Here is a 26,027-nt window from a genome sequence, read left to right on the forward strand (position 1 = left end):
AATAGTAGTCTTAAAGCTTGTGTAATTTTATCTTTGAGTGATAAAATTATCATAGTTTGTTGATTAAATTTTTATCAAGTAAATTCAATCAAATATATTCTCTGAATCACTTGTTCATAATATCAAAAATACTTCTTTTAAGTCTCATGATACTTCCAGGTTTGAGTTCAAAAACAACTTAATTTATCTCAAAGATTGCTTATATGTTCCAAAAAAAAATATATGTTTACATATTTTTTAAGCACATCACAATATTCCAACAATATGACATTTTGAATACAAGAAGACTTTAGAGCTTATATCTAGAGATTTTTGGTGGCTACAAATGAGAAAGGCTATGAGAGACTTTTTCAATCATGTAACATATATTCAAGATTAAAAACTCCTTTTCATTGATCCTATGGACTTTTCAAACCATTGCCTATATCAAAACAACCATGGTTTTTTATTTCTACAGATTTTATTATGGATCTTTTAAATTCAAGTTCATATGAATTTATATTTATGATCATAGATTGCTTCACTAAAATGGCACATTTTGTACTATGTATAAAATCTATTTTAATTGAAGAAATAACTAAGCTTTTCTTTGACAACATCTATTGCTATTATGGATTACCAAAGTATATTATACTAAATAGGAAGATACAATTTGTATCAAGATTTTAGAGAATCTTTTTTAAGATATTGAAAGTAGATATAAAACTATTTTTTGCTTTTCATCCTCAAACTGATAAGCAAACAGAATGAATGAATCAAATTTTGGAACAATATTTGAAGTGAATCACAAACTATCATTAAGATGATTGAACAATATTTTTGCCATTAGTAGAGTTTCCATATGATAATTTGATACATTTATCTATTCAAAAAATATCTTTCTTTACCAATTATGGTTATCATCCACAATTTGATATTTTTGACTTTTCAAAAATTTATAATCTTGCAACAAAAGATTTGGCAAATCATTTATTAGAGCTATATGTAACAATAAAGCCATAGTTAAAAGAAGCTCAAGAATGTCAAAAATAAATATAGATGCCTATTGCAAGAAACAACCATAATTCAATGTGGATGATAAGGTATAGTTACTTTATTACAATATCAAGACTACTCATCATAGGAAGGAGTAAAAAATCTTGCAAATGTAGCAAAGAAGATTGAAGCTTTTCATTGATAACATCTATCAAAATAAAGATGAAGAATAGAAAATCTTTGCTATAAAAGAAACAAGATATATGAAAGATAGCATTCTACCTTTTATCCTTGTTTGTAGCTTTTTTGTATTTATAGCGCTAAAGAGATAGAAAATTAATAACTAGCAAATTCAAATCAAGATCTATTATTTATTGATTTATTGGATGAGGCATTGCGATTATTACAGCCTATGAGATGACGTAATCAAGATGAAGATTATTAAAAATAAACTGTCATTCCTCAAATAAATGGTAAAATATAACTTGTTTAATATCACGACCTTCAAAGAGACTCTCAATATTTTGTGATTTTATTAGAGGTAGGAATGACTCTAGATAATGTTCAAAATGTTTTATTTGAAGGGAGTTATGAAGGCCTTAACAATGATCAAATAAATGGGTGTTCTTCTTGCCTTAGTATGAGATACTATCAATGGCTAAGAAGACCTATCAACCATTTTCGAAGAGAACAAAAATCAAAACATGTATCAAATATGATTTACCACATCTTGAATTTCCTCAATGTATGATGATTGCTTTTCATAGAACTTGTCCGTAAAATGGAAGGTAATGTCGCAAACATATATTTATTTATTTCAATAATTACCTATATGATTAAATAAAAGTAAATAAAAATAAATTAATTTTATAATATCTTCTAGAAAAGCTTCTTAGAAGCTTTATAGATGATGCTTTGACTTTATACATATTTGTAGTTAATTAGTAGGCTAAAAATTTGATCAATAAATTAGCCATATATTATATATATTAATAGCTTGTGAAACAAGTTAACTATATATCACACATATAGATAACTTGCTTTGCAAGTTGAGTCATATGTCTAGCAAAGTCAACATGTGTTGGAGGTCTTATAGAATATTACCATATAGCTTGTAGTTAGAGAGTATATATGGAAACAAGAGTGAAGTCTTCTTCACTCTTGTCAACACCTTTCTAGCCCTTAGTCTTATTTCAAGACTTTCTAGACTTTGGTAATAGCTATTCTAGTTCAATACATTACCATCTTTAAATGATTTTTTAGTCTTTTCAAATAATACAAGAGTGTATTGAAATTTCCTTTCTATGAAATTCATGTTCTTCATGCTTAGTAATGATTGTATTTAAATATTTTCATAAATTTCAATATTTTTTAAAGTCTAATACAAACTAAATCAACTTTCAACTATAGATTAATTAATAATAATTTTTATTTTTTATTGATGATATAATACTATTAAAGAGAACATGATTATTGTTGCATCAATAATTTTAATGACATGTCCTTCTAATAATTTTCAAAAAAAAATTATTTTTAATATTATTAAAAGAAAAGTTAATATATCTTTGTAAAAATTAATTTAAAATCTTTATTTTAAATAAAGAGTAGAAATCTTTGTTTTATTTCTTATTCAAATTATTATAGAAACACCAAGATTATAAATAAATAAAATAAAATAATTCAATGTATTAAATATAATAAAAATAATATAATATAATATGTAATATTATACTAAAGAACTCACAATATTAATTCTTTTAGTCTCTCTTTCTCTACATACATATATATATATACATACATATATACATAATCTAAAAAAATAAAAAAATTTCTTAGTAAAGCATACTATCTTAAAAAAATATCATGATTCAAAATTTTATTAAATATTATTTAATTTTAAAATATTTATATTCTTTTTAAATAAATGGTAAAAAATAGATGAAAAAAAATACTACTTTATTAGTATTAATATATTGGTATATTTTTCTAAGATTATTTTTATAGCATTTAGAAGTTATATACATAATATTGTAATTAAACTAATGTATTTTACAAAACAAAATTAAATGTACTATTGCAACTTATGATGTTCAATGCATTAGAAATAGATTCATCATATCATATTATGATTTAAAATACAAGAATTAAAATTATCACAAAACTTCATTTTCTTTGTAAAGATAGTAATATTCGAATATAATTATCTTTTCACTAGTTAATATTATTCATTGTCAAATAAATCTATTTATAATAGGTTATTAATTTTTAGAATAGGAAACAATATTAGATAGTCAAATTGTATAAGTGCTTATCTTTTTATTTTAAAAAATTTGATAAAAATTAATTAATTATCAAATATTAGAATCAATTAATATTAGATGTTAAAATAGTTAAATACATTAGATAGCTAGATTTTATAAATATTTAAACTTTCTAATTAGTAAAATTTAATAATAATTAATTAAATATTAGATATTAGAGATTATAATTTATATACCATAGAATAGATTCAATTTCCAAGTATTTTGATAGAATAGTGCCTAATAAATATCTAAAAAGTATCTATACATTAAAAAAGTATCTATACATTACTTTGCATAAATATTTTTTTTGTCATGGATACAAAAATTAAGTAATTGAGTTTAAAAAATATCTTAATCAATTAAATAAACACAAAATCTTATACATATAACAATGTAGAAAAAAATAATATATATATATATATATATATATATATATTGGTAATATTTTATATTCTTAAAAAATATAATATCTAAATCTGACATTCATTTAATATATAAGATCATTACCCTTTATATAAGTTTGGATGCGATTTACTCAAGGCAGTGTGGGCTCCATGTGAGCCATCTTCCCAATCGACGTCCGACGGAAGAGGAAGCTCCGTCAAACGAACGGTAAAGAGGACGACGAACGAGAGGGGGACGATGCAGGCACCTTCGTCGCCAAGCAACCTTTCGTCTAGAAACTTCGGCCCCTGCTTCTTCCACCTCAGTGTTGCAGTTAGATTGCAGACTGGTCCGGTGACTGTGGTTTCTCTCGTCGTCTGAGTGAGTGAGTGAGAGTTGTGATTCTTTGCTTTGATACATGTGAAGGGAAGGGCAACTGTGTTCATGCACTGAATTTGAAAGGTAGTCGCAGATGATTTTGCGGAGACGTTGAATTTGATCGCTGGTGGAGAGGCACTATTTGCTGTAGGGAACCCTAGTGTGGGTTTGGTCAGGGTTACGAAAGCATTTTCTTGTTGAGGGTTTACGAGGGGGAGCTTGTGAGGATGGCGACGCCGTTCATTGCAGGGCTTTCAGTTGCAGCAGCAGCGATGGCAGGGAAGTATAGTATTGAGGCGTGGCAGGCCTTCAAAGCTAGGCCGGCGACGGCGCGGATGCGCAAGTTTTACGAGGGTGGATTCCAACCTGTCATGACGCGGCGCGAAGCTGCTCTCATTTTGGGAGTTCGAGAGAGTGCAGCGCAGGACAAGGTCAAGGAGGCGCATCGCCGTGTTATGCAGGCCAATCACCCGGACGCCGGTGGGAGTGATTTTATTGCATCTAAAATTAATGAAGCGAAGGATCACCTTCTGGGTCAGAAACGCGGCAGCGGGTCGGCTTTTTAGAGTTATGGTTCGAATCTCGATTTATTTCTAGGGTGAATTTAGTGATCGGTGCGTTTGTGATCATATTGGAAGAGGAATCGTCGTGCAGTCATCATCCCCTTCGTTATTAACCGCGCAACGAATGGTGCCCGCTTGATACCGTAATTGGTAGTCCTGCTCTTGACTAGGAGCGTTCTCTCCCGGAAGTGTTGTATACATTTAGATAATAAAAAAAAATTGCTCCAACCACGCTCAACCTCTACATGTGCTTCATGTGTCTTCTCTAAGTAAGTAGGAGTAAGTGAATGCCTGGGATACAGTTGATTCTTGTTTTATTGATGTCTACGTTGAAGCTTACGATGTCTCAACTTTACTATTCCTTTCACAAAATCGTTTGGTTGGCTCATTGTCACGGTTGTCGGGAATTCTCGCCATTGCACAATTGAAGCATAGCAATTGTATGTCTTTTCTCTAAGTTTATCTTGGTGTTGTAAGGCCGAAAGAGTAACACATTATTCACCTTCCACATGAATCCGCATCTGGAAGACAGTCATTTGACTTTGCATTGAGCACTACCACAAGGCTTGCTATAACCATAAACCAAAACAGGGTAGTTGCAAATCGAAGTCAATTAATCCTGTGATCACTAATCATGCATAGTTTGTTACACCATGAGACTACAGCCTCAAAACACAAGCGCAAACAATATTGGAGTTAATCAATATCGTACTTAATTTAAGACACATAGATTTCTAAAAATCCGACAGCCTAGACGCTAGCAAAATTGGAGAGGAGGACGTCAGAGTTTTACATTTGGAACAGCCCTGCCATCACCATCCTCCCCAGCTCCCTCGGAGATAGGACCAGCTGCAAAAAGGAATAAGAGGTTCGCGACATTTCGATCGGCGCCTTTCTGTAAGAGTGCAAGTTTTAATTGGTTTCAGTGGTAGCCGTGACGACGATTGAATTCGCCGAATTCGGAAAATTTAGAGAAGACATGGAATACGTTGCGTCCGCAGGATGTGCCTGCCATTCTACGTTTGATGATGTTAACATAGATCAACTTTATTCTTCATGATCTTTGAAATTTGATAACTCTTCTAAATATCCGTAGGAAAATTATCATTGCTTTCGAGTTTTTACGATGTAGTGCAACCTGTACGTGAGTACTGTCAATGAAGACTAAAATCTGAGGTATTTCGCTTCGGTCAAGCCATCACAGGATTGCTACATTATTTCATATTCTGTAGAATGGAACTGCTATAATCATAGAGTTTGGTAGTAATATCCAATATGGACAATAATCCCAACTGTCACCTTTGAATGTACCTTAAATATTTGAACTAAAAATGAGTTGGAAGAGCACTTAAGGCAGCACAAAGTTCAGCAACCGCTCCAAATCCTCCAGAGTCCGATAAGTTTAGAAGATGCTTGTGAACCATCTTTGAAGTCCTCACCTACCCACTTCTTTACTCCAGCCGTCTACCCAGGAGGCTGTTGCATGCTGTACATCGCCGAGCCTTTTCAAAGAAAAACATCCCCGATTTCTTTGAATAAAACCGTTGAAGAAGTACGCAACCTTAATCATCAAAAAGGCCCCAGTTTTTGAAGTTGAACACATCAATCAACGTCGAAGCTGCATCTAACAACGCCGCCTAAGAAAATAACAGAGGCAGGCACTACGTCCCAAGACGAAACAAAAATCTAGAACCAAGTGAATGTATGCCCTCAACAAAAAAGATCTCTACAAATCGTCCTTCCACAAAACGTGATTGGTAATACAATATGATAGGTTTAGAAGCATGATTTATCAGCTAATTCAACAAACAAAAAGACACAAACAAAGTAGCTTAAGGGCATGCACATCATCCAGAACCAGGCAATGGCTAAAGGACAAAATGTCTGACGCAATTCAGCACAGGAGAAAAAAAACAGAAAAAAAGAAGGAAAACATGCAAGCACCTATCCAAGCGTCACATACAATTCACGCATGAAGATAGGTGAGAGAAAAGGAAGTCCCCTGCAACAATGTGAAAAGATGCCATGGTCTTATGACGGAGGATTCAGTTGATCACAGGGATTGGTTTAGCCAAGGCCCTGCATAAAAAAGATACTTAAGTTAGCACTTCCGACACCAGGAGGCGGGAGGACAACAGGTGCTCAATGTGAGTTATGCATGCAGATACTATCTTCAGTACCAAACCTCCACTCCATTCCATCTTACTGGCTGCTTTTTGACGGTGACGGGGGGCTATAAGCTCGACCGCTGGGGTTGCTATTTGCAATAGCCCTGTAAAACAGAAAAATAATATATATATATGATTCACCCATGCAATGCAGCTACAAAGCACATGTAGCATCTGAGAAAGTTTCAGACAATTTGGTGAACCAGAAAGGCAAACGGTGCATCGTAGTTATGTCTACATGCTACTAAAAAGGGAAACATGAAAAGTTTGGCAGTCGTCCAGACAAGACATCAAGAACAGCAGCGCCAAGATTGAGCAGGAGTTGCATACTTCTTCGGGCTTCGGCTTTTCGAAAACCTCTCGGCTCCACGCGAAGGGGAGGCACGCTTCAGAAAGAGAAATCAAACAAAAGTCAGCATAGTACGTGTTTTGAATATAGGAAATATATGAACATCACAAAATGTATCATAGGTATTGATGTTATAAGCATTTAACATGGAAGTTAAAAACGGAAATGCACATCATTCTTTCTGTGTCATACAACTAGAGTTCATATTAGATTATTCAAGAAAATAGCTCGTAGGTACCACAAACTTTCGAGAAGGGAAATGGCGAGTACATATTTTTGCAACAATTAGAGATTAGGGAGGCACGGGCAAAAATATTTGATACTCAGAGCCATCTCTGCATAGGTCCTATCAGAAGAGATTAACGACCTTTTTAGAAGGACTTTGTGAAGATGAGTAAGAGGTCGACTTTCCGCGTTTGCTTACAGGAGAGCGTGCCCTGCATATACGCGGCATACTTTTAATGAGCGTTGCAGAGGATTGATTGTAACTAAGCTTAAAAAAATTAGAAGATTGTTCACACATAATTGAATGAATGAAGAGCAATAACACAAACCTGCAGAACATAACGCTATTCTAAAATCAGAGAATATCAATAAAACGTGCCACTGTTAATACCTACTTGGAGCTGAATGGGACCTTGAGCGTGAACGAAATGGTCGGCGCGGAGGTGGAGATCTACTGGTACGATGTCTTGGTGGAGATCTGCGGGGTGGAGGCGACCTTACGCGCCTCCCAGATGGAGGAGACCTGCACATCCAATATAAGCCAGAATGTAAGACACTTGATCATACTGCGATACAGTTGATTCTTCAATAAACCAATCACTCGAACTACCCTCTGGACAGCCTTTACGCTATTCTCCACCCAACAAACCGCCTGGCATCGGCATTCAAATTATAATACAACATATTTAAGACAATCATCTTTACTTACCTTCTGCATGGAGGCGGAGAGCGCTGTCGTCCTACAGGGTTGCCTCGTATTCTCCGGGGAGGAGACCTGATAGAGAGATATTCTGTTATAAATCTGCTGAAGAGTTAGAACATGTGGAACTGCGGAAATAGGTTAGTGTTAAACAGTACACCTAACAGGTGAACGACGGCGGCGGCGGAAGGGCGAAGGGGATCGTCGGCGAGGGGATACCACGGGGGGTCGTCGACGGGACGGCGAGGCAGCCATTCTCCTCCGGGGTGACACGGAATGCCTTTGAGAGGGAGGAGATGGCTGTCGTCCTCCACGAGGTGGAGGAGCTGTGAGCCAATATATAATTCAGAATAAGTGAACCAATAAACATGCATAGTACTATAGATCATAATAGGATTCATATCGACTAGAAAAGCCTAAAGAGCTACCACTTACAATCTAGACGGCGTGGACCGTCCTTCAAACCATCACGTGGAGGCACATCTCGTCCACTGAGTTCTCTCTTGGGAGGAGGGGAAACGCCTCTTTTCAACGGAAGAGCACTAGCCTTTTTCCTTGGTACCAATAGAACTTGTGCACTTACGATGTTTCCGTCAATTTGACCCTGCACCATCATGGCGGACATTGTTAAGTACCAATATTACATCACATCATATCAATATTCCATTACATTACAAGTGTTTCAGCAAATTCTATGGTCACTACATCTTGGATAAAACCATATGATAAAAATCAAAAGAAACTTCATGAGCTTTCGTGCGAATAAAATCACAAACCCCGTCCATATGCGCAAGTGCCTTCTCAGCATCTACTCTTGTTTTGAATTCAACGTAACCGTACCCTTTGGGCAAATTCACCTGATCATCTCATAACCAGAATGTCAGACGCATTTGCTACGGCATGATCTGAAAAGAGTCCCTCAAACCCCCAACATATTGTAATTAAAGAAGAACATTTGTACCTTGAACGTCACTCTTGTCCAGAACTGCTGGGAAAACACCTCAAACAAAAAACTACTACTTTTGACGACTTCCAAGATCGATCACAACATTGGGAAGCAAAAGAATTATGGACCTTCAAATAAATGTCCACTACAGATGTAAGCAATAGAAATCGAGGAGAATAAAACAAAAGATCATAGCAGCTTACAGTGCGATCCATCGCCAGCTCCACATCACAATTTCTTCATAATTTCCTATAGCGAGATAGTGCACAGAAATTATTCCCGATGTTTAGTTAAGTAAAAAGCCATACACCAACATGTACCAGCACATACATAGTATTCAATATGAAGTTCACACATTATTACATATTCATGACTATGTAACGGAGGGATAGAAAAAAAAATCATCATTATACTTACCAAATATCTCTTTTACATGTGCTTCGCTCACGTTCCGAGTAAGAAAACCAACATGCAATACAGTGGACTCAGGAATCGAGCTACGCAATTTTCTGTGATCCGAAATATGTCATATCAATAGGCAAAAAAGTTGAAAACCATTTAGTATCACGCATATCCAAAAACAGAGAGTATGTAGAAGACGGTGTGAGGACCAATGGCCAGCAGGAGATTCTCTTCACGAGCTTAAAACAAGACATTCCACACAAATAATGTTGTAAAGATTGCTTACTTTACTGGAGAAACTTTCTTAGATAAAGAAAAGGGTGATCTGATATTCTTTGCACCTGCATTGTCACTAAACTCGACAAACAAATAGCAACACATTATAAGGTCCACAAATATGTAAGCTTCAGATTCAGAAAGTAAACTAACCGACTTGTCGATACGTTCCCGGACACTTACGAAAACTGCGCACTACTTGATGCTTACACATTTGTAAATACGACAGGATGATCTCTAATGTGGCACACAAGGCATTCAATTGTAAAATTAAATGGACGTCCACTACTCAGTTTTAGGTTGGATACTCCAAAAGAGAGAACTAAGAAAGATGCAACGCGACATTGACTTCAAACTTCTTAAGATGCAATGAACAGGAAGTAAGCCCGTGATTGTTACAGCAGAGGTACTGTTTGAACTCCGGAAAAATATCAGAAACCTTTATTTGATTTTAAGAAAACATCGTGACTGTTCAGATAAAAACTCCTGAATCGTTCACAAAACCTGGAATGCACCATCTAATGTACAATGATATCTACCTTGTCAGAGCACAACTATACAAGTTGACTTTCCTCTCGAATCAGCAGCGGTCTTCAAATGAAGTATGAAACTCATTATCATGTTTAAAATTTTCATAAAACTACCTCGTTTTCGCTGGAGGACTCCGACTTCTGGAGGTCTCGCTTCCAGAAGATGACGACGATTGTGACCTTGATCTTGAACCTGATGCTGACGACGAACCCGTGTATGAGGATGACTCAGTCGTAACTGATGGCGATGCCGCTCTAGGTTTCCCTGTGGACTTTGCCATCTCTTTTTCACTATCTGTTCGCCTCAAAATCGAATCTACAAGAGAGAGGAAAACAAACCTGGAAAATTCAACAGAACAAGGTCACCGATTCGATCCTATGAACACAAGCAGAGACTCTGACAAACCTCTATCAAATAATAACGTCCAGAGACCATTCCATATATGCTTCTCTTAACTTGAAAGGAAGCTTAACTTTTAAAATTTGTCGAAATATAAAATGCTCTGATCAATGAAATGCGTCTAAAAGTGTACACGGGATCCTCAACAATCTTAAACCCTACATGTCAACCACCAAACTCAGTGACGACCCTTCTCTGCTCGGCTCAAGAAATGCACGTCTATCCAAACCCACGGCAACAAACGAAATATCTTAGCATTGGTGATTAAATTTTTTAAAATAAATTAAAAATAAAAAAATAAAGAGAGCAAAAGAACTCCAAAAACAAAAGCAACCCAGACTGTAAACACAATAACGACCTTTTCCCAGCACTGCATTAAAGCAAAAAAAAAAGCCAATAATCACAGCCATTATCTACGACCAAACTGCAAAACACTTGCCAGCAAACTAAAACCCAATGGACACTGCTCGAAGAAGCCAATTCTACATCAGCCTGACTCTCAGAAGCGCTCCACAACGGCAATGCCAGAGAAAATCCTCGCTAACTTAACGCAGAGACCACTGTTTCGACTGAACAAAAGCTCATTGCGATCAGAAAAACACAACGGAGTAAGATGATCCGGAGGAGGAAGGAATAAGAAACGCGCCCTTGCAAGAGATCAAACGATCGACGTCAGCATCCCGACGTGCTCCGGGAGAAAAAAAAAATCAAAACTAATTCAGACTCATTCGAAATGTTCCTCCAAGTGCCATGACGCCCTTGGATGAATGAATGAATTTCTTCATTTCTTAGTGGCATTTGATTTTGATGAAAGCCGTCTTCGTTGACCTCTGCTCGCACTTCATATTTCGAGCTTCCAATGTGTGTTTGCTGTGCTTTTTAGGATCCCATCGATCACGTTGTGAAATTGTTGTTCAGAAACGCACAAATAGACCAGTCAAGGAAAACGACAACACTTCGTGTTCTATAGTAGGAATAAGAGCTTCCATGAGTAAATTAACAGGTGATGTACAGGCCCGGCAGGAAATTTGGGTAATTGTGTGCAAGCAATCTGTATTTGCTTGGGACTGGCATTGTGGAAGCGACTGGGATGCAGATTGGAAGCTTGGAAACACAGCAATGGATTTCTCGAGTGGATACACGAACGAGGCTGTGAATTTCCAGTTGGACAGAAATGGGGCTTGTTAAGATAAGCTGCTAGTTGATGGATTGTGTTGGAATGTTAGAAATAGGAGGGGGTTTGCGTTGGAATGTTGTAATTTCATAGGAGAATGGCTGCTGTGATTGTAGGACAAGATCCTACCGAAGCTTTACTGGTGTTGCTGTTTACAATGCAGAACTGGAAAATGGATGTGTTTGCGAAACTGTAATGACTATAGTGATAGAAAGTGAGCTCCTGCGTAGTCATTAAGGGAGTTCGGGCTGCCAATCATTGGGTGCACGCGGGGGCCAGCAAGGACATGGAGGCCGATAGCGTCTTCGTTTCAGCCGCAGTGCTGTTGCAGCTACGCATGGATACAGATCAAGAAGTCATACCGCAGGATTTAAGAGTTCAAGGTTGAAGGCTATGTTTCTCATTTCTTTTGACACATGCGTAACAATTTGTTCAATTACGAGGATGGTGAATTGGAGCCGAAACACCAGCGGTGTGGTTGTGAAGTGGTAACCAGTCCATGCCATGAGTTGGCGTCAGTGTTGATCAATTGTGAAATGTGCTAGTATTGTTGCCCAACATTCTACTCGTTGTAACTCATGCTGAAACTTGGTGAAAGTGATTTAGCTATTTCATCATCGAAATAAATGTAAGTAAATTTGATAATATCCAAGTAATTTTTAAAGTATAATAACGTCTAGTTTAAATTGTTGCAAATCAATTCAAATCACTCTTTTCATATTGCTGAATTTATTCAATAAATTAGAAACAGATTTGATTTAAATCAATTTTTTCACATGGCCAAATTGATTGAATTAGTTTAAAACAAGCTGGATTCAAACTATTTCAACACACACACACACATATATATATATATTCTTTTCCTGTTTTTAATATTTTTTGTTATTGATTCTCTAATTATTATACTAAAAATCCAAAAATATGTATATTATTTTGTTTATATTAAGAAAATGTTTAAACATTAACATATGCTTGGACAATATTTCTATGCAGTTGTACAAGAAATAATAATTAGAGCATAGATCTATTTATATCAAAAATTAAATTAAATATATTTTTTATTTTAATTAAACCCCATTAACATTATTAAATATTTCTATGCTGTTGCTCCTCGAAGATTTCAATGCACAGTTCTGGTAAGTCAGGCTGACACTATGTATTGACAAATTCTTCGAACGTGCGCATATCAGAAACTAAAGATGCGGCGCAGCTTTTTGCGGGCGCTTATTACACTTACGTGTGAGGCTCCCTTTCTTGTATACATTGTCGTGTATGGATCAGAACAGTTGATAATATTTACGTGTTCGAAGTCAGCATGACCATATTGAAGAAGGCTCTGAAAGCATAGATGCAGACTTTGTCGGTTGGGTGGAAGGCACCACTTGACGTTAAGTACTCTATTCACCCACAACTTCAACGTGTCTAGTTCAATATTCCAACTACTCACTGGCCAGACGCGGAGATCAAGATCCGTGAGTATGCGTAACATAAGCAGTTTCACTAAAGAGCTAACATTTCTCAGCGTATCCAATATTCTTTCCTATTAAGCCTTGATAACCTAAATGCCAACAATTTTCCTAAGGATTTCACATAACACACACTCTACATGTTCGTTTACTTCCTTTTCACGCTACCTGCCCTCTTAGCCTTAATAAACTTCCTATTGGGTTTAGCGCCCGAGTCTTGGCCAGTTGTCCCCAATGCAAAACCACCACCACCAAAGTTGAGAGGTTGTCCCGGCTGAGGCGATTGCGCGAAGGGGTTGGCAGCAGCAGGGGAAGGTTGCTGAGGAGATGGTGCAAATGGATTAGCACCGGCAGGGGCTGTTGAACTTCCAAAGCCTCCAAAGACTGACGACGGTGTGGTGACTGGAGTGGAAGGTTTACCGAATGGGTTTTGAGAGGCACCAAATGCAAGAGATTGTTGTTGTGGAGGTGGTGAAGAGGCCATCATCTGACCATCATCAGCCATGTTGTCCTCCATATCGGTTCCCATGCCACCATTCGGAGAAGATCCAAATGCAGGTGCAGTGCCACTCGTACCAAACATAGATGGAGAACTGGGTTTTGCACCAAAACTGAAGGGTGAAGATGATGCAGCACTAGAGCCACCGAAGGCGAATGCACCAGTTGAGGTAGTGGGTGAAGCAGCACTAGATGCTCCAAATGCGAAAGCACCAGTAGAGGTAGTGGGTGATGCGGCACTAGATGATCCAAAAGCGAACGCACCAGTTGAAGTGGTTGGTGATGCAGCACTAGATGCCCCAAATGCGAAGGCGCCAGTTGAAGTGGTTGGTGATGCGCCAGTAGATGCACCAAAAGCAAAGGGATTACCAGATCCGGCAGAAGCACCAAACGCAAATGAGGCTGGAGAAGATGAAGATCCAGCATTGCCTGAAGCTCCAAAACCGAAGACGGGAGGAGACTGTGAAGGTTGTGCTGATACTTCTGAGCTAAAACCTCCAAAACCAGATGTGTTAGGTGCATTAGATACTCCAAATGCCGGAGTACTGGAAGCTCCGAATGCCGGAGTACTAGAAGCTCCAAATGCCGGAGTACTAGAAGCTCCAAATGCCGGAGTACTGGAAGCTCCAAATGCCGGAGTACTGGAAGCTCCAAATGCCGGAGTACTGGAAGCTCCAAATGCCGGAGTACTGGAAGCTCCAAATGCCGGAGTACTGGAAGCTCCAAATGCCGGAGTACTAGAAGCTCCGAATGCCGGAGTACTGGAAGCTCCGAATGCCGGGGTGCTGGAAGCTCCGAATGCCGGGGTGCTGGAAGCTCCGAATGCCGGGGTGCTGGAAGCTCCGAATGCCGGAGTACTGGAAGCTCCGAATGCCGGGGTGCTGGAAGCTCCGAATGCCGGAGTACTAGAAGCTCCGAATGCCGGGGTGCTGGAAGCTCCGAATGCCGGAGTACTAGAAGCTCCGAATGCAGGGGTGCTGGAAGCCCCGAAAGCTGGAGTGCTGGAAGTCCCAAATGCCGAAGCACTAGAAGTTGAGAATGTCGCTGTGCTCGAGGGTCCAAATGCAGGAGTGCTAGACGCTCCGAAGGTTGGTATGCTGGAAGCTCCAAAAGCTGGAGTGCTAGATGCTCCAAAAGCTGGAGTACTTGAAGCACCGAATGCAGGAGCACTCGAAGCTCCACCAAATAAAGGAGCTGGATTACTTGACCCAAATGTTGAACTGCCAAAAAGAGAAGAGGATAACCCAAAGCCAGCACTGACTGATGACGGTGAAGTAGTTGAAGCCACAGGAGTGGAATCCAAGGAGGCAGGCTTCAAGCCGAACAAGGGTGCAGACTTGGACGCTGGAGCTGGCGAGCTTGCGCCTACACCAAATGTAGGGGTAGAGAACACGTGTGTCGATGGCGTTGAGGCTGAGGTAGTCGCAGCAGCAGATAACCCAAACGTCACAGGCGCAGTTACTGCATTAAAAGGTATCCAATGTCAGCCATAAAAGTAGTACCCCAAATTACGACACAAAATAAAACAATGAATTTAAGTCGGTTCATAAAAGTGAACAAAACAGGGGAAAAATGAAGTAAAATACCAAACATTGAAAAATGAGCACCCTGAAATCAGATAAACCAGCAATTACACAAAGAAACCCCTTCAAATTCAGGGAAGTAGAATTATTTGGCACCTGATCCATCATTAGCCTTTTCCGGGCTCTGTCCCAACGCGACCTTTTGAGATTTATTCCCATCATCCAAAGTTACTGCGGGAGCTGTTGACTGCAAAGTAGGTGCTGCTGAAGAACTGCCTGCTGCCCCGAACAAAGATGATCCCTTGTTCATTCCAAAAGCAGAAGAGGATCCAAATGCTGGAGCAGGAGATGTAAAGGTAGTGGCTGAAGAAGTCCCGTTGCTTCCAAACATACCAGAACCAGCAGTAGGGGATGTTTGGGTTGCAGGTTCTGCGGATGGAGATGCTGCCGACTTACCAAAACTGAATACGCTCGACTCCTTATTTGAAACGAGAGTCGCTCCTGAGGAATTCCCCGTACTGAAACCAGTGGTCTGACTGCTTGAACCGAACATACCTGCAGAGGCTGCATGAAGGCATCAGAGGAAGCCAAGCGCATGAATAAATTGCACGTGCTGCCGAAAACTCAATTTGAGCACAACTCCAAACTCCCAGCCAATGCGGTGTGAACACTTTGAGAAGGACTACACAAACTGCTGGGCAGTTGCAAAAACGTTCCTTGAAAGTGTAAACCAGATTCTTAGCATGTCTTTAAACAGGCAACTAAAGTTTAATAATACCTGGCTTGGCCTCGGCACGGGAGGTTTCGAAGTTGGCTAAAGAGACCGCAGAAGGTGAGGTTTCAGGAGACGAGGAACTCAATGTAGACGTTCCTCCCTTCACTTCTTGGGCCGGTTCGGATGTCTCACGTGCAGTCACATTACTGTGAAAACATAAAAAGCATTAGCAACTTCAGCAACATGCATTAGATAGTAACACAACGTACACAGCACTCACACGCTGATAGATTAGATTGATTGTGGCCGATAGTGCATCCATTCTGACGAGTACTTATATCGTTGGACACAAATTTTGAATGTAAATACACAATGGGTTCTCGATTATGGTGTAAGAAATGATCGTTGTAAATACAAGCCTTCGTGATTAACCAAAAGCTGTCTAGTGCTACCTGATTGGGCCAAGCCCAGTTTGATCACAGCAGGCAAGAAGCATACCTTGGTGAAGAGTCCGGTTTATTATCAGACTGATAGTTGAGCTTCATATCCTTGGTATGTACATTATTATCAACTCCTCCTGACCCTGATGTGGGCAATTTAAATACTATATTGTCTGCTGGAGTACCGGTGTTGAACTTGAAAGTGGGCTGCCCATTAAGCTTCGGTGCAGGCCCTGTGCTGGATGGTGATGGAAACGGCTTAGGTGTCGGTGGAGGCTCCATAGCAATACCAAAAGAATTGGACGACTGGAATGTAAAACCTCCTGATGCACAAGTCGACTTTCCATCACTAAAAGTCGTCACAGTTGAAGTGACCAAAGTAGAGTTTGCACCTCTACTCTCTTCATCCGAATCCTATGCACAAATGCAATGGAGCTCCTCAATTTCAATCAGAAGCAATAAATATTATAGGGGAGGGAATCAATAATTTTGAAGAAAGAAAAGAGGAAGAAGAAAAAGAAAGAAGAAAAAAGAGAAAACCTCTTAAAAGGTACAAAAAGAGTAGGAAAAGCAATATAAACAGGCTAAAAGGAAATAAAACTGGGCCCAAGTCTCCAGACATGGCAAGCAATAGTCCACTCACATCAACATCAGCATTGATCTGGAATCCTTTATTCCTTCCCAAGGCAGGACTTGAGTTAGCCAAACTAGACTCTGAGACTTTCAACCTAGATGCGTCCTGGAAATAAAATGATGTTTGATCTGCAAACAAAAGTTCACGTTAGCATACAACAACGCTGGCTATTCTTTGTTTTGCCTACACAAAAAATTTAGTTGTAAATAAACCTCTAGGCTTGCATAAAACTTCTAGTAATCTCCAAAAGAACATCGAACGTTGTCGTCGTCGTCATCATCATCATCATCATTACCATCATCAAGAACATCATTCACAACAAATACTGTAGTTGTACCTGTGCTCTTCTCTTCAAAATTATGTGATGGGATGGAAGCTGACGCTTTGCCTTTGCCTCTGGTTTTTGTGCCATGTCCAGCTCCTATCCTTGAAACCCCAGCAGCAGAGGACAAATCATTCTCAAGATTGCGACCCCGTCCTGAAGGCCCGGCTTCTTCCTGAGGTCCTGCATAATCCCAGGACTGCACACAACCATATTTAGTTAAATTCACGCGGAATTCATAACGTCAATGGAACAAAAGAACAACAGAAATAGTACACCAGAGCAAAGGAAATTATTCGTGTTTAGTGTACCTGCATGGTCTGACGTGCCTTATCATTCATCATACTTGTTGTCAACTCAGTTGATGGACGATCCCTGACTAACGCAAGCTCTGACTCTAAGGACTTCTCTTTTGGAGGAGTCATTATATCCAAGGTTTCTAAGATCTTGCGAGCTGTTGCACTCGCTCTTTCAGGTACAGCTGCATTCATTCCCATTGCTAAACCTTTGGATCCCTCCTTGTGTTTCAAAACATTTTTCACATCGCCTTTCTCCTGAAACAATCAAACCGATTCTACTAGTCACAATACAATCAAAAAAAAAATTGAAAACATCAATGACCAAGGTAAGTCTAAACTAAGCACTACAAAAGGGACACGACAGTGCAACAGAAATTTCACAGTGCCCTCAATGATGAGATGTGTTGAATGGTTATCAATTGATGAAGCTTCTCACCTCTGTATCAGCATTCTGGTTCCACATTGTAATCGATTTTTGTTTGACGTCAACAGGCGTATGTAATATCCTAGGAAGAGGGGGATACATGCCCAGGCCTCCTCTTCTTTGGAATCCAGTACCTGGACCTGGCGAGTACAGAGAGGACCTAGGCCTTAAGCGTCGAATAGCCCCACCTGTAGAATAGCCGCCATCCTCTACGGCTGAAAAACTTCTCTTTTTCGATCCCTGTAAAAACCAAAACAGCTAGTTAATAACTATACTGAGCTTAAACAAACACTAGAAATGCCTTCAGTTTCTCTATGAGAGCATAGTCTCAGATAATGCAAGCAGAATTCAATCCGCGATTGTTCGACGACAAAAAAACTATGACAAAAATTACTACAGTAAAAATTAATTTCTTCGCAAGTACTATGCAGTATAAATGCACGGGAAAAAAGCGGCGCAGCTTTCATGAGCGTAAAAGAGAACATGTATTGAAGTAAGATAGCGATCTCCAAATTCTAAATTGAATACGATCGGAATTTGAGAATCCATTAACGCGGCTTCTAATGGTACTTACAATGTTACAAAATTCCCATCAAAGTAGACCAGCATTCAAGGCGATTCCTACCTCTCCAGGCAATGGATATCCAATCGCTGAACTGACTGCAGTGGCGCGAGGAACAGGCTGAAGATGTCCTACGGTTCGAGTGACAGGTGGAGTTCGCAAATTGTCATCAAAAACACCGTCTCGACTTCGAATGCCACCCGGAGAAAGAAGACCAAAAGTATTAGGAACAGTAGCGGATTCATACTGAGCAGAGAAGTTGTTTGATTGTTGCTTCCTCGCCAAATAAGGCGAAGGCTGGTAAGGTGAATGTCGTATTGGAGTAGGAACTTTCTCCCGAACAGGTGTAACCACTCTTGTGACTCGCTCTCCCATGTAGGCCCTTGCAACATCAACTGCCACAGTTTCTCCAATCTGGAAGAACATTCATCTGTCAGTGGATAGAGTACTAGTCACGTACGTCACAAAAACAGCATGAAAGCTAGATAAATCACGATGAAGAAAGAACACAGACAAGTCCTCCATTCTTGAGATACCTCAAAGGTCCCAGGACCTGCGCGGGTGCCATTTTCTTTTCCAGAACCACCTAGCCAAAGGCTACTTTTCTGCTCTTGTCGAGCTTTAGTGCGTTCTTCCCTCCACCTCTGTGCATCGGAAAGCTGACCGCTGCTTGGCGCAGACTCGAGAGCCGGAACTTGGTTAACATTAGCAGTTTTTGGTTCTTTGCTTACATGATCAACTTGCTCTTCTGCAGCCCCAGTCTGCTTAAACGACCTTAAACTCGCAATTAACCGATCAGCTTCTTCTCTGTCAGGGGAAAGAGACTTGTCTTAGAGTGTCACAACGTTAAAGAAGAAAGAACGACCAGTCATTACGAGATTCAAGACCAACGGGGCTGCGTGGCCAGGCTAATATTAACACTCATAAAATCTAAAATAAATGTCTTTTGTGTTGCGAGTACGTTAGAGGCAACATGACCAAGTATTGCATCTGACATGAAATCCGACATGTACTAACAATATTAGAACGCACCCTGGGAAGGTCCTCCTTATCCAACTTTCCACTTCTGATGAATTGTCTTCATCGCCATGCTGACTACCGGCTTCCATTGACTCCTGCGAAAAATTTCGTCCACAACTCCAATAATGAGATAATATATAAACAAACTAATATGATGAATTCACCAGTCATCTTGAAGACAAACACTCTTCTACGCCCATGACGTTGATTTACACTTAAGTTGATAAATAAAAACGGAACGGAATCGAAAGATAAAAAAGCGTGCATCATAGAGCACTTAAATAGCTGGTGTTGAAGTTACACGGCACAATGACACAAAGTCAGGAGAAAGGAGGCTAAAGACATGATGAAAAGAGATTCTTACAGCTTCGGCAGCTGATGGCGACATCATATCCGTTTGTCCGTCAGCATATTCTCCTGCGAAAGACAGATTGTAATGAGGGAGTAAGTTAGAGCAAGATAGCCAATCAAAAGTAGCTTGAAGAATATAACAGAACTTAACAGTCTGAAATTCAATCAGACAAATGACCCCAAATATTAGATCAAACTCAAATTTGAAAGGTATGTACATTGCAGGTTTAAAACCATGATCACAGACCCCTAAGATGAGAAACTACATAACTCACACACAGCGTGTGCCTCGTCGTCAAAAATTCGCCGTAGGTCAAATAACGCACTAAAACGCACATGCAAGTGCATCACAAGTCTCACCCGCGGTTTTTTCCGCATCTTTAAGAAGAAAAACACCGCCCCCAGCCGGACGCTTGAAAAATGAAGAATACAAATACGAAGCTCCGGTAGTGACAATCTTGGAGGCAGTGCCAAGCAACCTCGACCCTAGCCACCCTTCCCGCCTGTTTCCACCCGCAGTCCCTCCATTCGCATTAATTAAAGCCTGCGGCCCTGCCGATGCATGGCGCCCAACGGCCGGCCGGTCGTAAGGCGTGCTGTTTCGCTTCGGACCTCGCCGAGCTCGCATCTTGCCACCCCCACCTCCACCATACAGCGACCTGTCCCCATTCTGCACTGGCGAAAAAGCTACGCCCGCCATCCTCTATCCTTGAAGAACTATAAAACGAAACAATCACTCTAGCTCCTACACGAATATGCGAAACCACTCGCAAACAGCTGAGCTCACACCGAGCAGCCTTTTCCCCCACCCCGTGTAGGCATGATCTCCGTCCCAATCCCTGTTGCGTCCTCGCAACCGCTCCTTTCTGCTCCAGCTCCTCCCTTCGCTCCCTGCGAAAGAGACGAAAGGACTCTGCTGCAACAGCTTAGGGTTTCAAAGAAAGGGCTGGCAAACGCCATCGCCGGGCCTGGGAGACGACGAACCCAAGACCGTGCTCCCGCCCTGCGACCGGGACGCCACATCTTTTCGCGCGCCAACAGCCGTCCCCGGCATAATCTGCCAGCGTGGCCACTTGTCTGGCACGTCCGTCCTTTTTTGTCCTATTCGCCGCGATTGAGACTGCGCTACCCTGTTCTATGTTCTCCGTTCTCATCCCCGTTCCCCACAATTTAGAACTGCCATTGCCCGCTTCATTAATGGGAACTTGGGGTACTTCTATCTTTTCATAAAATTGGTATTATGTTGTTGGTTGAGGGCTTCAGCGATTTTTGTCTTAGGAAATCATCATATGTCAATGGTTCGAGAAAGGGAAATTTAAGATGTTCATTGTGAGCTAAAATAATCCCCACTGATTGGTAGTTTGATTTAACTCGTACAAAAATTCATGAAGCTTTATAAAGTTAATAATTACTTCTGTTTGTAACTTAAAATCCAACTTAATTGCCAATAATAATTTCCTCAATTAATTCATGGAAAATCATTCATTATTACAATAAAATAACTTTTAAATAATATTTCATATTTAAATTTAAAAAATCATCTAATCATAAATTCACCTAATATGAAAGTTTCATCATAATATGGAAGATATAAAAAATAAGCTTGGAATACTTGCAATAATAGTCATACAAAAAGAATTTGAACTTTCTTATCAATACATTAGTTACTCACTCTTCAAAACTCTCTATAAAAATTATATCTATATTTGATTCCCTTAAGTTACTAAACATTATTATCTTTGACTTGTGCTACTAATAATGTGCAGATCTTGTGGCAATACTTAAAATCAAAGTAGATTAAAAGTTGGTCTAGCTTGTAGTATTTAACTATAAAAATTCAATTGAAATTCAATTAATTAATCTAAATTGGTAGAGTTGGAGCAATTGACGACCTTAGATATTAAGATAAGCATTATTGGCTTTTTTGATATTATATTGCTACTTTATTTTTTAATAAAATATCACGTAATTTATCTAATTCCAATATTTTTATAATTTATAGCATAATTCTTACATTGAAGACTTATTTTGTGCATCAAATATTTATTACTGAAGAGGATTTAAAAAATTATGTTTTAATTACTTTTTAAAACATAGGATTGTAATGAGACATATTGTGTAATTTTATATACAAGCTAATGATGTGGCACATATATAAAAAACTTACTTTATAAATTAGGACACATGTCTTACAAATTGGACATGTGTTGGAGATCCTATAAAATATTACCATCCAATTTTTAGTTAGATGATATATACAAAGACAAGAATAAAGCCTTCTTTACTCTTTATCAATGCCTTTCTAGTCTTTAGTCTTGTTTCAAGACTTTTTAGTCTTTTTGTATTTTGTAATAGTCATTTTAATTTAATATTATACCATTTTTTAGTGAATTTTTAGTCTTTTCAAGTAACACAAGAGTGTATTGATCTTTTAATTCTTTAAGATTCATGTCTTTGATACAAACATGTATAAAGTCAAATTTTCATTTATAAAGCTTTTGAGAAGCTTGTACAAAAGATATTATCAAATTTACTTGTATTTACTTATTTCTATCTAATTCCTTCAATCTAAGTATATATATATATATATATATATATATATATATTTATAAAACACATTGTATCTTGCTATTTATTTGAAGAAGAATATATCATTCTTAAAGGTCTTGTCTGTATTATATTGTCTTAAAGCCTAAATTATATTTCTTTTATAGCAAAGATTTGCTATTATTTATCTTGATTTTAATAGATATTATCAATAAAAAAGCATCAATCTTCTTTACTACATTTACAAGATTTTAAGCTCGTTTCTATATATGTTCATCAATATCATATCTGCACTAATGAATAAGATATTTCAACTTGTTTTGGCAATGCTTTGAATCTAAAACATATTCTATTTTAAACATTTGATTATTATCTACTTCTATAAGAGGCAGTAGCATTTGTCTTCTTCTTAAGATATTCATTGTCTTATAAGACTCAAGAAGAGATATGCGGAATACATGATGGATCTTCATAGACTCCAATAAATGTAATTAGTAAGTAGTTGGATTGATTTATTTACAAATAAGAAATAGATCAAGTCTACAATGATCCAATTTGTTACAAGGTATCATGGACATACGCAAATAAGCTAATAATTACCTGTATAAATAGGTAAAAGTAAGTAGAAGTAGGTAAAAGCAAGTTAATTCTATAATATCTTCTATGCAAGCTTCTTAGAAGCTTTATAGATGTTGCTTTGACTTTAAAGGTGTCTTTAATTGATTTTTTGGATTAGAAACATAGTCAATAAGTTGGCCATATACAACACATGTTGTTAGCTTGAAGACCAAGCTAACTATGTAGCCCACACATATAAAAACTTGCCTTATAAGTCAAGGCATGTATCCTACAAAGTCAATACACATTGGAGGTCCTATAGAACATCGCCACGTAGCCCTTAATTAGATAGTATGTATAGAGACAAGAGTAAAGTCTTTTTAACTCTTGTCAACTCCTTTCTTGCTTCTAGTCTAGTTTCAAGAGTCTCAAATTATCTTATCTTTTGGCAATAAGCCTTTCTAGTTTCTATTAATATACATATTTCTTTATTTCTATTTTTTTCACTCTTTCTTTGATATGGATTTCATTGCTTTATGCATCATCTTTTAGTTCATGTTCTTGACAGATTGACAAGAATATACTTACAATATTAGAGCTTTGTCTTATCTTGATTCAGAGTGGATTATCCCTTTCTCATCATAAAACATAAGCATATTAGAAGTTATGGATTACCCTCTTCTAAATTGATATTGTTTTGAGTATTTTCTCTTTCCTCAAGTCTTTTTTTTTACTTATCTTGAGTGGTATTAGATATTTTTGTGAGTATTATTATGGCAAAGCTTATTGAAATGAGGAGTGCAATGGTACAAATGGAAGAGTAATTGAGAGAATTGGTGCTTGTGATACATCAACTTAGCTTACCACCACAAGAATCAACAAAAATAGTAAGAAGTGAGGATATAGAGATGATTAGAGCTACTTCAACATCTGCACCAAATCATGTCCCTCCATCTAAGGTAGAACATCTTTTTAATATTAGAGAACCAAGAGTTGCCCTGCCCCAGAAGTATGATGGTACAAGATTCAAATTTTGAGGATTTATCAATCAAGTACAACTTGTGATTGAACTTCAACCTGAAAGCTATCCAACTTCAAGATGACAAGTTAGATTCATTGGCACATTTCTTTCAGATTTAGTACTATCGAGGTTTTTATCTTTTTTTGAATGACGAGATCCAATATTCAATAATTTGGAGGCATTTTTGGTAGAATTTTGGTCCATGTATGGAGAACATGATGCAACTTGTGTTGCAACTAATAAGATTCGTATTTTACGACAAGGTAATCAATTTGTAACGTTAGATGCTTCACAATTTTAACAACTTGCAACTGATATCAAGTGCAATGATGTTGCACTTATTAGCCAATTTCTCTATGGATTACAATATGAAGTAAAGAAATTGATGCTCAACTTACCTGATCCTCAAACATTGAGTCAAATAATTGACTTTGCTGTGAAATATGACAATCAATTTTTTAAATTTTGATCTAAGAATCATACAAATAGGCCTCAATGTTACTACAATTTGATGGAAACACCAACATTTCTTCAATACATACATTCAGAAGTAGAGGATATGTAAATTAATGAAGTACATTTCAAATCTCTTATTGAGCAAGAAAAGACTCATCGCTGTCAAGAAAGATTGTGCTTATATTATGGAGAACTTGAAAATACTACTCAATATTCTCCAAAGAAGCAACAAAATCACAAAATGAGGAGCACATCTATCAAAAAAGATAATGTGTCAAAAAACAAATTTGTCTAGCTATAATACAAATTGTGCACTTAGAATCTTATACAATTTCTAATGAAGGTCATATCCTCTCTTTAGAACCATCTCCTTGTTTTATAATAGATATGCATTTAGGACCTAATAATTATAAAGCCTCTGCCTTAATAGATTTAGAAGCCTCAGCTTATTTTTTAGACATAAAATTTGTTAAAAATCATAAAATACCATTCGTACAAAAAATCAAATTTGTTCATGTAGAAATCATAGATGGTCGTCCGTTGTCTTTTGGAGATGTTACTCATAAAATACTTCCTATAGATGTAGCAATAAATGGTCATAGTAGTTGCATAATCTTTAATACAATTAGATCTCTCTCTAATCTAGTTATTTTAGGTTTATTATGGTTAAAAAAGTATAATCCTTGAGTGGATTGGATTTCTTGTATCCTTGACTTCTCTAAAAGCATAATTAAGAGTAAAGTTAATCCAGTAGAAAGTCATAAGTTTAGTGCAATTAAACCTATGTTTGTACGTGCAAGAGCTTTCTTGCATGCTGGTGTCATGGACATATATTTATTGTAATTATTACTTAGGTGATATAAATAGGTAGAAGTAGGTAAAAGTAGATTAATTTCATAATATCTTATTGAAAAGCTTCATAGATGCTGCTTTGACTTTACATGTGTTTATACTTGATTGATAGGTTAAAAACTTGGTCGAGAAATTAACCACGTGCTATATATGTTGGTAGCTTACAGAATAAGTTAATTATGTGGCACCCACACAAAAAACTTGCCTTGTAAGTTAAGATATGTGTTGTGCAAAGTCAACACGTTTTTGGAGGTCCTATAGAATGTTGTCACGTAGCTCCTACATAAATAGTATATATAGAGGCAAGAGTGAAGCCTTTTTCACTCTTGTCAACTCTTTTCTTACTTCTAATCTAGTTTCAAGGATCTCTAATTTTCTTATCTTTTAACAATAGCCATTCTAGTTTCTTTCTTGATATACATATTTAATTATTTCTATTTTGTCATCTTTCTTTGAAAAAAGTCTCACTTATTTATTTATTTTTATCAAATTCTTCTCCTTGACAGATTGACAAGAGTTTACTTATAATATCAGAGCTTTATCAAATCTAAATTAATAGTAGATTA

General features: G+C 37.8%; 3 protein-coding genes across 15 annotated transcripts; 1 reads left to right on the forward strand and 2 right to left on the reverse strand.

Moving 5' to 3' along the window:
- The first annotated feature begins 4,018 nt into the window (after positions 1-4,018).
- LOC112280198 (mitochondrial import inner membrane translocase subunit TIM14-1) lies at positions 4,019-4,831 on the forward strand. Its single transcript, XM_024515401.3, has one exon. The coding sequence runs from the start codon at positions 4,268-4,270 to the stop codon at positions 4,604-4,606; it is 339 nt and encodes a 112-aa protein (XP_024371169.1). The 5' UTR covers positions 4,019-4,267; the 3' UTR covers positions 4,607-4,831.
- A 69-nt stretch (positions 4,832-4,900) lies between these two features.
- LOC112280197 (uncharacterized) lies at positions 4,901-11,294 on the reverse strand. 11 transcript variants are annotated; one of them, XM_073532893.2, is made up of 14 exons: positions 11,246-11,294; positions 10,314-10,538; positions 9,680-9,745; positions 9,409-9,500; positions 9,195-9,240; positions 8,822-8,902; positions 8,481-8,649; positions 8,206-8,371; positions 8,055-8,120; positions 7,737-7,868; positions 7,488-7,557; positions 7,102-7,157; positions 6,810-6,875; positions 5,625-6,682 (listed from the first exon to the last, which is right to left on the reverse strand). In XM_073532893.2, the coding sequence occupies exons 5-14, from the start codon at positions 9,204-9,206 to the stop codon at positions 6,649-6,651; spliced, it is 852 nt and encodes a 283-aa protein (XP_073388994.1). In that variant the 5' UTR covers positions 9,207-9,240; positions 9,409-9,500; positions 9,680-9,745; positions 10,314-10,538; positions 11,246-11,294; the 3' UTR covers positions 5,625-6,648. The 11 variants fall into 11 exon arrangements, 4 of the variants coding, with proteins under 4 accessions (XP_073388994.1, XP_073388995.1, XP_090105277.1 ...); XR_012217202.2 differs by lacking the exons at positions 9,680-9,745; positions 10,314-10,538; positions 11,246-11,294 and adding exons at positions 4,901-5,124; positions 5,397-5,498 and having other exon boundaries at positions 5,915-6,682; XR_012217201.2 differs by lacking the exons at positions 9,680-9,745; positions 10,314-10,538; positions 11,246-11,294 and adding an exon at positions 5,200-5,498 and having other exon boundaries at positions 5,915-6,682.
- Positions 11,295-13,137: 1,843 nt separating this feature from the next.
- Positions 13,138-20,925, reverse strand: LOC112279889 (uncharacterized). Of its 3 annotated transcripts, none has more exons than XM_024514619.3 (13): positions 20,388-20,925; positions 20,041-20,093; positions 19,689-19,771; positions 19,193-19,463; positions 18,720-19,070; positions 18,107-18,334; positions 17,683-17,925; positions 17,387-17,570; positions 17,059-17,177; positions 16,474-16,829; positions 16,039-16,181; positions 15,417-15,824; positions 13,138-15,198 (listed from the first exon to the last, which is right to left on the reverse strand). In XM_024514619.3, the coding sequence occupies exons 1-13, from the start codon at positions 20,725-20,727 to the stop codon at positions 13,388-13,390; spliced, it is 4,590 nt and encodes a 1,529-aa protein (XP_024370387.1). In that variant the 5' UTR covers positions 20,728-20,925; the 3' UTR covers positions 13,138-13,387. The 3 variants fall into 3 exon arrangements, with proteins under 3 accessions (XP_024370387.1, XP_024370388.1, XP_024370390.1); XM_024514620.3 differs by having other exon boundaries at positions 15,417-15,815; positions 20,388-20,923; XM_024514622.3 differs by lacking the exon at positions 20,388-20,925 and adding an exon at positions 20,303-20,325.
- Between the last annotated feature and the right edge of the window lie 5,102 nt (positions 20,926-26,027).

The sequence above is a fragment of the Physcomitrium patens genome, chromosome 3 (genome assembly GCF_059467195.1).
Source record: "Physcomitrium patens ecotype Gransden chromosome 3, ASM5946719v1, whole genome shotgun sequence".
Classification (NCBI taxonomy): domain Eukaryota; kingdom Viridiplantae; phylum Streptophyta; class Bryopsida; order Funariales; family Funariaceae; genus Physcomitrium; species Physcomitrium patens.

Coding starts and splice junctions, on each gene's coding strand:
- LOC112280198 (XM_024515401.3), top strand. CDS start 4,268: ATGGCGACGCCGTTCATTGCAGGGCTTTCAGTTGCAGCAGCAGCGATG.
- LOC112279889 (XM_024514619.3), bottom strand. CDS start 20,727: ATGGCGGGCGTAGCTTTTTCGCCAGTGCAGAATGGGGACAGGTCGCTG. Junction 18,335..18,719: donor GATATCCATTGCCTGGAGAG/GTAGGAATCGCC, acceptor TGGTTTTTACAG/GGATCGAAAAAGAGAAGTTT. Junction 17,926..18,106: donor ACCAGAATGCTGATACAGAG/GTGAGAAGCTTC, acceptor TGATTGTTTCAG/GAGAAAGGCGATGTGAAAAA.
- LOC112280197 (XM_073532893.2), bottom strand. Junction 8,372..8,480: donor CGGTCCACGCCGTCTAGATT/GTAAGTGGTAGC, acceptor ATTGGCTCACAG/CTCCTCCACCTCGTGGAGGA. Junction 6,683..6,809: donor TCACCGTCAAAAAGCAGCCA/GTAAGATGGAAT, acceptor TTTTTTATGCAG/GGCCTTGGCTAAACCAATCC.